Source organism: Zea mays, chromosome 1, assembly GCF_902167145.1.
Source record: "Zea mays cultivar B73 chromosome 1, Zm-B73-REFERENCE-NAM-5.0, whole genome shotgun sequence".
In the NCBI taxonomy this organism is placed as follows: domain Eukaryota; kingdom Viridiplantae; phylum Streptophyta; class Magnoliopsida; order Poales; family Poaceae; genus Zea; species Zea mays.
In genome coordinates, this window is record NC_050096.1 from 306,168,184 (window position 1) to 306,181,357 (window position 13,174).

At 42.0% G+C, this 13,174-nt stretch overlaps 2 protein-coding genes and 1 pseudogene across 2 annotated transcripts; 2 read left to right on the top strand and 1 right to left on the bottom strand.

The window, feature by feature from the left end:
• Positions 1 to 2,322: 2,322 nt before the first annotated feature.
• Positions 2,323 to 7,165, top strand: LOC100273077 (uncharacterized). Its single transcript, NM_001367778.1, has 2 exons — positions 2,323 to 2,846; positions 5,673 to 7,165. Exons 1-2 carry the CDS (start codon positions 2,496 to 2,498, stop codon positions 6,903 to 6,905), a joined length of 1,584 nt encoding a protein of 527 aa, NP_001354707.1. The 5' UTR covers positions 2,323 to 2,495; the 3' UTR covers positions 6,906 to 7,165.
• On the top strand, positions 4,041 to 4,168 carry LOC111590633 (uncharacterized; annotated as a pseudogene).
• Positions 7,166 to 7,279: 114 nt separating the features above from the next.
• On the bottom strand, positions 7,280 to 11,678 carry LOC100191272 (4-nitrophenylphosphatase). The gene is given in 11 exon segments (NM_001136706.1): positions 7,280 to 7,630; positions 7,746 to 7,849; positions 7,967 to 8,066; positions 8,161 to 8,258; positions 9,060 to 9,112; positions 9,207 to 9,266; positions 9,965 to 10,036; positions 10,450 to 10,521; positions 10,599 to 10,691; positions 11,245 to 11,312; positions 11,430 to 11,678. Coding segments are annotated over 11 exon segments (921 nt in total). The 5' UTR covers positions 11,530 to 11,678; the 3' UTR covers positions 7,280 to 7,529.
• Positions 11,679 to 13,174: the final 1,496 nt, after the last annotated feature.

Below are 13,174 nucleotides of genomic sequence, written 5' to 3' on the forward strand. Positions count from 1 at the left end.
TTGAGCACTTGAGCTAGCGCTAGGAGAGCTACAGAGGGGAGCACGGAGCAGGCACACTGCCACAGGGTATCTGTCAACAACAAACCGGCTAGGATGTCTACCTGTCTAGGAAAAATGAAGTATTGATTAGTTTCAGATATCCAATGGATAACCCACGGGTGAGGTTTAATACCCAAATCCATGCCCACTTTACCTCGGGTCGGATACGGGTCTAACCCGTGGGTCAAAAAACATATCCATATATCGGAATCCGTCGGGTCGGATATCCGACACATATCTAAATCCACAAATTAAATTGCCATCCCTAAGCCAATATATGCAACTCCACCACAGAACCTACTCGCCACCGTACCCCAAATAGTTAAAGGAACAATGGTCGACAAGCATCCACAAAGATCACCCTCTTCAATGACATCTAAAATTGCTTGTATGCAGCCCCATTGAATGGAGCAAATGATGTTATGCTCCTCGAAGTAGCAAAGCAGAGTTTACGTGGTAAGCCTCTTAGAAACTAACTTCAAGCTCAAGTACATGCGAGAGGCTCTTTGCATCAACCAAAGTGATGTGCGAGGTATGGTAACGACGACTCCAACGATGGAAACAAAAAGGCCCCATCTCACTTGAACAACGATTGTCCAATACACCACATTAGGGCTTGTTCGGTTATACCCCAATCCATATGGATTGAGGGGGATTGAGGGGGTTTCAATCCCTAGTAAGTTAAAATCTCTTCCAATCCGTATCAATCCCCTTCAATCCGTATGGATTGAAAATAACCGAACAAGCCCTTAGTGGTGTTAGGGTGTGAGCTAAATATAAAGGAAAGGGGTAGCAATGAGTACCAGCGAGATCTCTGTTATAGAGAAGAGTATGTTGAACACGCTCTATAACGGTAACTAGAGGATAAATCAATCAAAACTGTTTGAGCAATTCACCAAGTTGACGAATCACTCCACCACCGATAAGTACGATATACATGAAAATGGTTCATAAGTTGGTCTTAAAAAACCAGCCAAGCAATTAAAATTAGATAGAGATCAAATTGTAGAAGATATGTAAGAGAAAGAAAACGACGAGCATTATTATATCTTTTTTACTAACTATTTTTTAATTTTTATGTTTTGTTTGAATTATGTATTTTTTAAAATATGATCGTATAAATTTTTATTTCGATATGATGTAGTAATTTATCTAAAATAAAAGTATATAAAAAACTGATGTGACGCTAGAATGATACAGGCACACATAAAAGTTTTTAGAACATTACCATAGTTAGGATGTAATGTTATATACAACAAATCATGTATGTAGTCGTATAAAATATTGTTTTATACTATATATAATATTGTTTATAGAGTGGAGTTTAAAATAAGAAGTGAGACAGTGAATGAGATAGGGGAGCTGTTAGAGATAGTCTTGAAGATCAATATCATAGACACATAGTTACTAGTACTTAGCATATAACTCATGCTAACGTTACGATCATGAGTAGGAAAAGGGTCGACAACGACGATGACGTGAACGAGGGGGAGGAGGGTCACAGGGAGGGAGGAGGATGAAGGATGAGAGATGATTCAAATAATATTGTCTATTAGATTTGAATAAGTAAAAAAGATGAGAGTAATATGAACTATTGATTTTGATGGTATGTTAAGTCCAGATATAATTTATTTGATAGATTTAGTGAAGGTCATAAATGTGGAGGTGATTTTGTTGGATGAGTTTATTAATTAGTGAATTTATAGTGTTATTGATAATTGAACAACGACTGCTATGTAAACAGTCCTTCTGTGCAAGCGTGCAAACAAATCATCTGATCCATTATATTATGATCCAACCACAAATACAATCATGGTTTGTTAGAGATTTTTTTATAAAGATTATTGAGCTGATGGTGGAAGGGTTTAAGTGTTAAATGTGACATACGGTTGAATCACGATCTAATGGATCAGATGATTTGCTTACACGTTTGCACAGAAAAGACTGTTTGCATAGCCGTCTTTGACTGATAATTGATAGCCGATGATACGATAGTCGACAAAGCATAGGTTCACTTCACTGCAATCAACCTCCTTTTAGGTTAGTCCGTAATTGCAATTACGCAAATCTGTAGTGACAGACTGACAGCAAGGGATGCGACACGAAGACGACCAGAGCCAACCTCCTTTTAGGTTAGGCCGCAATCGCAATTGCAGGCGCTCCATTTTACACAAACGCCCCCGACAAAAAAATATCTTTTTAAATTGCGGCACCCAACCCAAGCACGCGATACCCATCCCTCCTCCTCCCCTAGGCAATTCCATTTTCCAATTCCCCTTTCCTCTCAATCGCATACACCAGCGGCGGCGCCGGGACCCCGAAAACCCTCTCCCCGCACACCACGGCCAACAGGAACCACTCCGCTCCTCCGAGCCCTAGCCGTCCCGGGCCGGGTCGGGCTCCCCTACATGACGCCGGCGTGAGGCAAGTGCTTAGTGGATCGCGCTGGTGGGAGGATGCAGGGCGGTGTCATGGCCCATGCCGCCGCCGCCGCGGCGGCCGCGTCGACGGTGACCACGGCGGTGGCGCCCCCAGTCACGGCGCACGCGGTGGCGGTGGCGCCCCCGGTCACGGCGCACGCTGCGGCGGCGGCGGGCAACGGCAGCGCCACCGCCGCGCCGCCGCCACCGTTCCTCATGAAGACCTACGAGGTGGTGGACGACCCGGCCACGGACGACGTCATATCCTGGGGCCCCGGGAACAACAGCTTCATCGTCTGGAACACGCCCGAGTTCGCCCGGGACCTCCTGCCCAAGTACTTCAAGCACAGCAACTTCTCCTCCTTCGTCAGGCAGCTCAACACCTACGTAAGTGGTTGACCCGCTTTGTTTCTTCCTCCTCTGGGATTTGTTTCCGTGCTCACTGCTCGCACGAGCGGGATGTCGCGACCCGCGACAAAATGAATCAGTAAGAGTGGAAGGATATACGGTCGATCACGTCTACCTTTGTAACTTTGTTTCAGTTCATCTGGTAGTAGTGGCGGCCGGATTTCTGACCTAGTGTCCCGATTCCCCACAACTCCCTGGCTCTACGGCTGGATCAGCACGGCTGTTTATCTCTACCACTTTAAAGCACCAGTTTGTGTGTTGTGGGTCGTACAACACGTACAAAGCGCGTAGGTCCGATCTGCTTCTTGTCTTACACCAGAGATGGATCTTGAGAAACCACTCAAGCCCAACACGAAGCCACACCCAACGCAACGTTTTCACGTAGTACCACCTCCTTAGTTGAAGGAGGACGGAGCACGAGCGACCGAGCGAACTATAAAAGAAGGGGGTTGGGTTCCTTTTCAATTCATAACTTTCTCGGTCCTTTGCCAACATAAGATGTAATATTTATTCTTATCAGTTTAATATATGATATGTGGACCATATGTTCACTCTGATATTAAATTTACTAGTTACGTGTCCGTTCTACGATTTCTATTTATACTTGAGTATACAGTACAAAACATAAAGACATATGCGTTTTGTTAGCTAGGTGTGTGTGAATATAAGTTTAGAGCCAACAACCATGGTTTGAATCCCTATTTGTGCATAATTTTAGCTTTTTTACCATTTAAAGGTGATACTTGGGGAGTGTGTTGTCTCTCAACATAAGTTTATGTTGGTAGTCTTTCGTCTTAAGGTGCGTGCTCGTAAGGATATACGGTCGATCACGTCTACCTTTGCTTCAGCTCATCTGGTAGTAGTGGCGGCCGGATTTCTGACCTAGTATCCCGATTCCCCACAACTCCCTGGCTCTACGGCTGGATCAGCACGGCTGTTTATCTCTACCACTTTAAAGCACCAGTTTGTGTGTTGTGGGTCGTACGGCGCCTACAAAGCGCGTAGGTCTGATCTGCTTCTCGTCTAACAATAGACTGTTACACCAGAGATGGATCTTGAGAAACCACTCAAGCCCAACACGACATGAAGCCACACGCAACACAACGCTTCCACGTAGTACCACCTCGTTAGGTGAAAGAGGACAAACGATCGAACGAGCTATAAAAGAAGGGCGACCTTTCTCAGTCCTTTGGCTAACATAAGTGTAATATTTGTTCTTATCAGTTTAATATATGATATGTGGACCATATGTTCACTCTGATATTAAATATACTACTAGTTAGGTGTCCGTTCTACGATTTCTATTTATACTTGTGTATAGAGTACAAAATATAAAGACATGTGTTTTGTTAGCTAGCTGTGTGTGAATATAAGTTTGGAGCCAACAACCATGGTTTGAATCCCTATTTGTGTATAAGCTTAGCTTTTTTACCATTTAAAGGTGATACTTGGGGAGTGTGTTGTCTCTCAACATAAGTTTGTGGTGGCGGTCTTTCGTCTTAAGGTGTGTGCTCATAGGGATAAATAAGTAAAGATTGCGAGAACAAAGTGGTGAAAACTGAAAGGGGAGTAGGCAAAAGTCTTCAAGGAAAGGGCCATCAAACAATCGCTTGGAAGGAAGAAGATGGCAACCTATATTTGGAAGGCGTGTGGAGCAACTGAAGGGAGCAAATGTGATGCTAAAGATACTTGGTGGTGGAATGAAAAAGTCCAAAAGGCTATTAAGGAGAAGAAAGAATGTTATAGATGTTTGTACCATGGGAGTGTGGACAACATAAAGAAGTATAATGTAACAAAGAAGACTGCAAAGCGAGCTGTAAGCGTGGCAAAGGTTAGAACGTATGATGATCTTTACCAACGTTTGAGTACGAAGGAAGGAGAGTAAGACATATATAGAATGGCTGAGGTCCGTGAGAGGAAGATAACATATTTCAACCAAGTTAAGTGCATTAAGGATGGAATTGAGCATCCCTTAGTGAAGGAGGATGGGATCACACATAGATGGTGATAGTATTGTGGCATTGTTCAACGGGGAGAATGGGGACATAGTCTTTCAGTTAGAGTTAGAAGAAAGTTCGTGAGCTTACTTGCATAGAAACCATAAAATTGTTCTGTATCAGCTAAATGTGTTTCTTCTTTCTTGCCCCATTCAAGTTATTTTACCTCATCAAATTTGTGATAAACCATCCTTTAGGAATTTACATTTAGTTTGCAAATGAATTTTTAGGCGTTTTAATCAGGTCTAAATACACAAACTGACAGAACATGTCACCATCAATCCATCATACATTTTGCGGCAACAACCAGTCAGTAGCTAGAAGCCTATGGAGTCATGAAAAGTCAAAAAATGCTTGTAGAGCATATGCCAATTTGTTCTTTCAGTTTGATCTTTATTTCTTTAGCTTATTTTCTGAGTTAGTTATTGTTAAACAATCCCTTGGATCAGGATAAGTGTTACATCCAGTGAAGAACTATGTGTCATTTGGACCATCTTTATAAGATTGTACTCCCTAAGTTTCAAAGTATAAGATGTTCTGGTTTTTCTAGATATGCACCCTATATCTTGATACATAGTGAAATCTACACATCTAGAAAAGGCAAAACATCTTATAATTTGGACTGGAGGGAGTAGTTTGTACCTAACCCATGCATGTTGACTGGATTTAATCACATGCACCTTAGTTGATGAACTCATATGGATTTAATCACATATGATCTGCACTCTACTGGCAATTGGAAGATGCTATTTTCTCAGCAAACAATTTATATTGCACCCTAACGATGTCATCTGTGCCTTTTTACCAGGGGTTTAGAAAGGTTGATCCAGACAGATGGGAATTTGCAAATGAGGGTTTTCTGAGAGGACAGAAGCATCTGCTGAAGACTATCAACAGAAGGAAACCATCCTTGCAGGGGAACAGCCAACCACAGCAACCTCAGTCGCAGAACGCTCCTGTGCCTTCCTGTGTAGAGGTTGGTAAGTTTGGGTTGGAGGAAGAGATTGAACGGCTGAAGAGGGATAAGAATGTTCTTATGCAAGAGCTTGTCAGGCTGAGACAGCAACAGCAAACAACTGACCATCAGCTGCAGACTTTGGGCAAGCGTCTTCAAGGGATGGAGTCACGGCAGCAACAGATGATGTCTTTCCTGGCTAAAGCAATGCAAAGTCCTGGTTTCCTAGCGCAGTTTGTACAGCAAAATGAGAAGAGCAGAAGAAGAATAGTAGCGGCGAACAAGAAAAGGCGGCTGCCCAGGCAAGATGGTGGCCTAGACTCCGAAAGTGCTGCTGCTTCGTTGGACGGTCAAATCATCAAGTATCAGCCTCTGATCAACGAAGCAGCCAAAGCAATGCTAAGGAAGATACTAAAGCTAGATTCTTCGCATAGGTTGGAATCTATGGGCAATTCAGAGAATGGCAATTTTCTGCTGGAGAATTATATGCCAGGCGCTCAAGCCTTTGAGAGCTCTTCGTCAACAAGAAACTCTGGGGTCACCCTTTCAGAGGTTTCAGCTAACCCAGGTTTGCCGTATGGCGGCGGCGGCGGCACGAGCTCTGGGCTGTCAGCCATCTGCCCTCCTGAAATCCAGTGCCCAGTTGTGATGGACAACATGTCGTCTAACCAAGTGCCCAGCATGAGTGCTGTGCCTCCTGTTTCGAAGGCTACAATTGACATGGGTATTCCTGAATTCTCAGCTCTGGCAGACTTGGTGAATGAAGGCTCCGTCGATATCCCTGGAGGGGCCTTTGAGATGCCTGGTCCTGAGTTTCCTCTGCCAGAAGGCGATGACAGTGTCCCCATCGAGACCGATGAGACCATGTACAACAACAACGACGAGACTCAGAGCCTTCCAGGCATCATCGACTCCTTCTGGGAGCAGTTCCTGGTAGGCAGCCCTCTCTCTGCCGATAACGATGAAGTTGATTCGGGGTCGCCACAGGAGAACGGATGGAGCAAAGTGGGGAACATCGGTGATCTTACAGAACAGATGGGCCTTCTGTCATCAACAAATCACCGCGACTCAGGGAATGGGCTGTAGTGTATCTTAATTAATATACGGTAGACTGGGATTATCGGTAATAAGCGTCGCCTGCAGTTTTTGTTATTTTTCCTTTTGGCCAAAAAATGATATGCCGGTATATCAACCACTCGCTCGACCTATATGCGCGGGAGGGGCAGTCTTCCAGCTGAGCTCTGAATGCCACAGCCACCTGCTTGTATCAATCTATGATGTTGGCAGTCTTGAGAACACCACTGTGACTTGTTAAATCTGTATGCTTATTCCCACTCTAGTTGCTGATATTGTTTAGTTTGTTATATTGGTGCGGAAACACGGGGGTTGTTTAGCAACAAAGTACAACACGTTGCTTCATTACAATTCGATTCTGTACAATTCCATACTCCAACCAATATATTTTCCAGCAAGGGAATCAAGTTGCCAGATTTAAAGCTTTACAGCCACGCTTACAAGGTTGTCAAATTGGTCTAATTTGTAGGATCCAATTGAAAGATTTTGTTACTGTCAAACAGGTTATACCCCAAAGAAAGTTCAAAATTGTTGTTTCAAGAACACATGGCTTCATGCAAGTAATCCACGTAATAAATTGCTGATAGGCGCTATCCAAAGCGTGCTGAGATTGCGCTGCAACGCGGCCAAGGAGAATTACTTCTGCAGTAACCCAACTAGATCATACACGCTGTTTGTGTAGAGATCTGGATGGATATTGTTACGAGCATCCTGCACTTCTGGTAAGGCAGTGCAACCTGCAATTGCAATCCCACGCACGTGAGACACATCATCATCATCATTGAACACGAGAAAGAAAGAAAGAAAGAAAGAAAGCGGTTCGGGATACAAGAAAGAGCAGGAGCCTCTGACCAGACAAAACAAGGAGGGTCTTGCAGCCGGTGTTCTGGCCAAATAGTATGTCCGTGTCCAGTCTATCACCAACCATGCACATCCTTGACGTCTCCAGATTGAAGCTGCAGCAGGGAAACCTTATATCTCATACTGTGCCATTGAAAAATCAACAAAGCATGCAATCCCCTGAACTTATGAATAAATGATATATTTTTTCTCTCATAATACAACTCGCAAACCTTTTCAAGAGGAAGTCCATCAAAAAGCCTGAAGGTTTTCCAACAACAATGGGTTCTTTCTGTACTGAGCAGCTTACTGCAGCAACCATAGCTCCAGCTCCTGTTAAGTTTGAGGTAACCACTTGCCAATTATACTGTGCTACAGATCGAAACTTAAAAAAAAAAATTCTCAATAAATTTTACATTAACAATACCTGGCCATTCTTGGGCAGATGTCATATGCCCGGTTGGATCACGGTTGGTCGCAATGAAAAGGCAGTCAGGGTTCTCACTAATACATGTTCTTGCATACCTGCAAGCACATCGCTATGACTCGATCATTGTCAAACTAATGATCTAGAAGGTAAACAGAATCATGGGCTGCGGTCACAACTAATGTTGAAAAATGATGCTCAAATAAATTCTTACTCCGTTTTTTGAACATATTACTCTAGTACATGCTAATTAGTTTATTTTCCATTTACTACAAAAAACAGACGGAGTACTTTTATTGTGGTAACGTGGTCCTTGCCGACAAAAGTTTAAAACTGGAACTGTGAATCTGTGATATGTCTTTATAAAGCATAAAAATAAGGCAGATTATAATTGCTTGGCTGGATTATCTCAAATTAGAAGCTTCTGAATTTTAGGTCTGAATTAAATAACGGGTACTCTTTCAACAAACGTTTTAAGTAACGGCGAACAACATAGAGGTACCAACACTGAGCAAGCAATGAAACTTTACTCCGCTGGTTTAAAGGAGACACGAGTTACCAAAGGAAATGAAAACGAAATGCACAACAAGCATATCTGGGAGGGCTCGGTCTATATCATATGTAATATACCATGTTCTAAATCATGTGACAAAGGAAGCTCAACTGCCTAGGCAAGGGCCAAGGGTGGAGCATCCAACATACCGGAAAAATATGGTGAAAAGAAAGATCAATCAAATGGACCTTAATGTAGTTTTATCTCGTTCAATTTTCCAGAAGCGAGATGAAACTTGCATTGAAACGGAAGAAAATACACGTATGACAAAAGTGAAGCAATGATTGATCAGCATGGAGAGCAACGCCAAAGGTAAGGCTATAGACAGCAAGGTTAGAGCAATAACTGCATTTTATAATAATTGAAGTACTGATCAAGTCCAACAATGACAGCTCCAACCTGGAAAAGAAATTTCATTTAGATCACAGCTGAGTAGCTTTTGTATTTTATGTGAAAGATGATACAAAAATCAGAAAAACAGATTTGACATTACACTTTTGTCATGTTCAAAGTAGAAATCCGCCTCCAACTTTATGTTTTTCTTGCCATCCTCCTGCAGAAAAAATCATTAGTTGAAATGGAAGGTAAAACAGGGATAACTTATCTGAAAAATCTTTATGTTTTCAAGCCCTCATCAAGTATACAAAAAAAATCTTTTGACTGTCCGTATGCTATGGCTCTCTCAGGACACTTAGGCATGTTTTTATAATGCACTTCATGTTTCTGGCCTATTTTATTTCATATAGCACAACACACACACACACACACACACACACACACACACACACACACACACACACACACACACACACACACACACACACACACACAGTGACTACTACATCGAAGTAACATGTAATACCTTGAAGTAGGCACTCCCGATCAACCAGGTAATATCCCATACAATGATCCACTATGTTTATATTTTATTGTCAACTATGATTATGAAAATTATAGAACCTAGAATATGCCAATGTATAGAGAAGTTCGCAAATGAAAAAAATGATCCATTAGCACGGATGCACCGTTAGAACTATATCAAACCAGTATTCAGTATACCACATAGCATCTTCACATTATAGTAAAGGAACTCTAAGAAAAAGGATAACAGATAGAAATTCAAGAAAATCTTGAACACTTAACATGGTTTCCATCCCCTCAGCAGAAAACAGTTGTTATAAACTAAATGATTAGTAATCAGGAGAGAGAAAGGTGTGTGTGTGTTGGGGGAGGAGAATAAGCAAGTCTTACCGGACCACCAAAACATTCAAAACCAGCTAACTTGAGCTCTTCCAAGATTCCATCTTCACCAACAACATAAACCTAAAGAAAAATAAGCAGTTCAAGTAAGACCAGACACAAGAAAAATCAAGATAAATAAAGTGAGGTATACAGGAAATAGCGGACCCAAACTATCTACAACACTCCTGTTATGTGAAGCAAGGTTGATTGGCTCATATAAGTGCCTTTTGATTGGTCTTCTAGTGAAAATCGCAACCACATAGTTCCCACATAGCTGTTCCAGTCTTATGGCAAACCCTTACTCATTAGTTCGGCGTGACCAATCTTACTGTAAATGTGTAGGCTGTTGTGCTATCAAATTCCCCGCGTACATATGTGCCACTTTCTTAATTTGTTTCCTCATGGTGATAATTTCAGTAAGTATCATGTGCCGAAGAAATCATAAGTCATTCACATAAAACAAAAGGAAAGAACATCACAATAATTTATGATACCTTCTTTTCTGGAGGAAAATTATTTAACTTCAAGAACATGGCTGCCGCAAACGATGATGTAAAAATCTCTTCCTACAACAAAGTAACAAATGATTACAATACAAAACAAATTTATTACTGGAAGAGTCTCCGCTCAGACCAAAACATACCTCAGTAACTTCAAGTCCAAGTGATCTGAATTTCTTTGAGTATTGCCTTCTCGACTTTCTAGAGTTGTTTGTTACAAAAACTAATTTCTTTCCCTGCACCAAGCCAATACATGCACTATTACTCAATTAATAAATTTCATAATCTGTATATACCTTTTTCTATAAACCAATAAGCCACCGAGTACTAGAGCAATGTCTTAAATAATGGCGCAACAAAGATCACATCTTGGTTAATGAGGTGAGTTCATCATGCTAGAATTCACATAGAAAAAAGATATAGGCCTATTATCCTTGTTTCAGACAGGAGTTATGTAGATGAACAAAACCAGAATAACTTTAAAGCAATGTAGTAGTAGTAGTGTCAATGATTTTCATTTCATTACGGTATCTGGTGCCTGGTGTGGTGTGGTTGCACTTACTGCCTGTCTCTATTTTAGCTTAAATAGATGCAACTTTGGAGAACCAGATTCTTCAAAGCCCCAATCAATCTAGAACCAGTTTTTTTTTTTAAGGCACGACAAAACAAGCTAGCCCTTAATTATGTACTTGTTTTGATCATTTGGCATTTATTTGCCTGACAGTTGAACTATTGAAAATGAGGAAACGAATTCAATACTTAAATAGTAATAAAGGGATGTTCCCATACCAGTTTCCTCAGTAGCTCCATCGTCTCTGGGACCCCTTCAATGAGCTTATCTCCCTTCCAAATGACCCCTAGACAAATTCAGAGAAGCAATTAGAATTACCGGTCAGAGCGAAGCAGGGGTCAAAATCTGAAGCGAAGAAAAAAAAACAGACAAACAAAATGGAGAAAGGTGAACAATCAGATACCATCGCAGTCGAAGAGGAAGGCGTCGACGGAATCTACGAGGGATCGGGCAGTGTCGGCGGTGAGGACGACGCAGCGAGGGTCCGGACGGCCGTTGGCCATGGGCAGTGGCGGAGCTGGTGAAGTTTCACGCCTAGGGCCACTAGTAGTTAAATTAAGCACCTAGTAATTTTGTCGGCCGGCGCTAATGCGGTGGGGAGGGGGACACGACGGTATCGCGGCCGGCGCTCGGCGCTGGTGGTGGTGGGTGCACGCTGTGTCATCGTTTAGGTGTCTGGGCCGGTAGTGGTAAAGAACTTGGCCCAACAGAATTGGGTTGGATTTAGTGCACATTTGGCGAGGCTTCTCTTCAGCGACTTCAGCTGCTTCATGTTTAATAAAACACAAAATATATATGTTCTATTGGTTATGTGAGTGAATATGTAGACAACTTAAGTTTCAACCTTCACTTGTGCATAATTTTACCTTATTTTTGTATAAAACGAGGAGGAGAAGAGTGACGCGCAACGACTACGAAACCATAGAAGTTGATGCTTTATATAGTAGATAGATGGAGAAATTGTACCAAACATTATTTTTACATGGCTTTTAGAAAAAAAAAACACTTCTCTTTTTTCTATTAGATAGGTGAAACCAAAAATGGTTTAACAAACCAATACCTTATCACCGACTATTTGCCTCACCAAATCGCTCCTACTCATCCTTTTCGTCTGTTTCAAAACTGAGACAACACACCTAATTAAGGGACAAGCAAAATGGTTAAGAGAAGTTGTACCCGAAATTGATAATGGTTGACAACAACAATAATCATTTAAATAGTTCACTCATATGACAACGGGTTAAGTGTGCTGCCAAACACCTTGACACAAGGTTATATGTTGTAAGGAGAAAGTCCAGAATCATACTAAAATATTGAACATATAAGTAACAAGCAAGTGCTTGCGGATCCTCTTACCAAAGGCTTACCACCCAGTGCGTTCACAGTCAACAATAGGTTTATGGTATAGCATATGTTTTTTGGGCAATAAAAGGACCCAAAGTTAAAATATCTGTTTCAGACCAGAGATGCGTATTGTAGCTGTTAAGTCTATCGACGATTGACCGTGAATGAAGCATGCTCTACACACTAATCTGTAATGGAATATGAAAAAAATAAAAGGTATAAAGTTGAAAGTATAAGATGAAATCAAGGGTGAGAATGTTGGAATTAATCTTCACCAGTTAGCCCAACGGAGAACTGGGCTCTTGACCTCACACCCTGATCGGGGGCGTCTACACCAAGACGAGGTTGGTGGAGGTTGGTGGACCCCTGATGCGCAGCCTATAAATAGAGAGGTGGAAGTTGACGGCTCGACAAGAGGTTCGCAGTCACTGTATCGTCTACAGTTTCCCACCTCACACCCTAGACTGATCTAGAGTGATGCTGTCAGCAACGGGAACTACATCACCGTCGACGTCGAGCTCGCTTCCCCGACCGTCGCTGCCCTAGCGCAGATCTTTAACGACGAACGTGATGACATTGATTTGTATCTAGTTGTTAGGTTTCTTGGGGATATCAAAAAGATCTGGGCATCGCCACCACCACACTGTGTGTGTGCGGGCGCTAGCTTGTGTTATATTATGGTCATCATCGCCATGCTGTAGCATACATCTGCGCTGTTGTATACTTAATTATTAGAACAGAAAATGCTAGTTTTTGTTGCTCGATGGAGACAAGAGTAGCATGTAAACATGCATAGAAATCCTA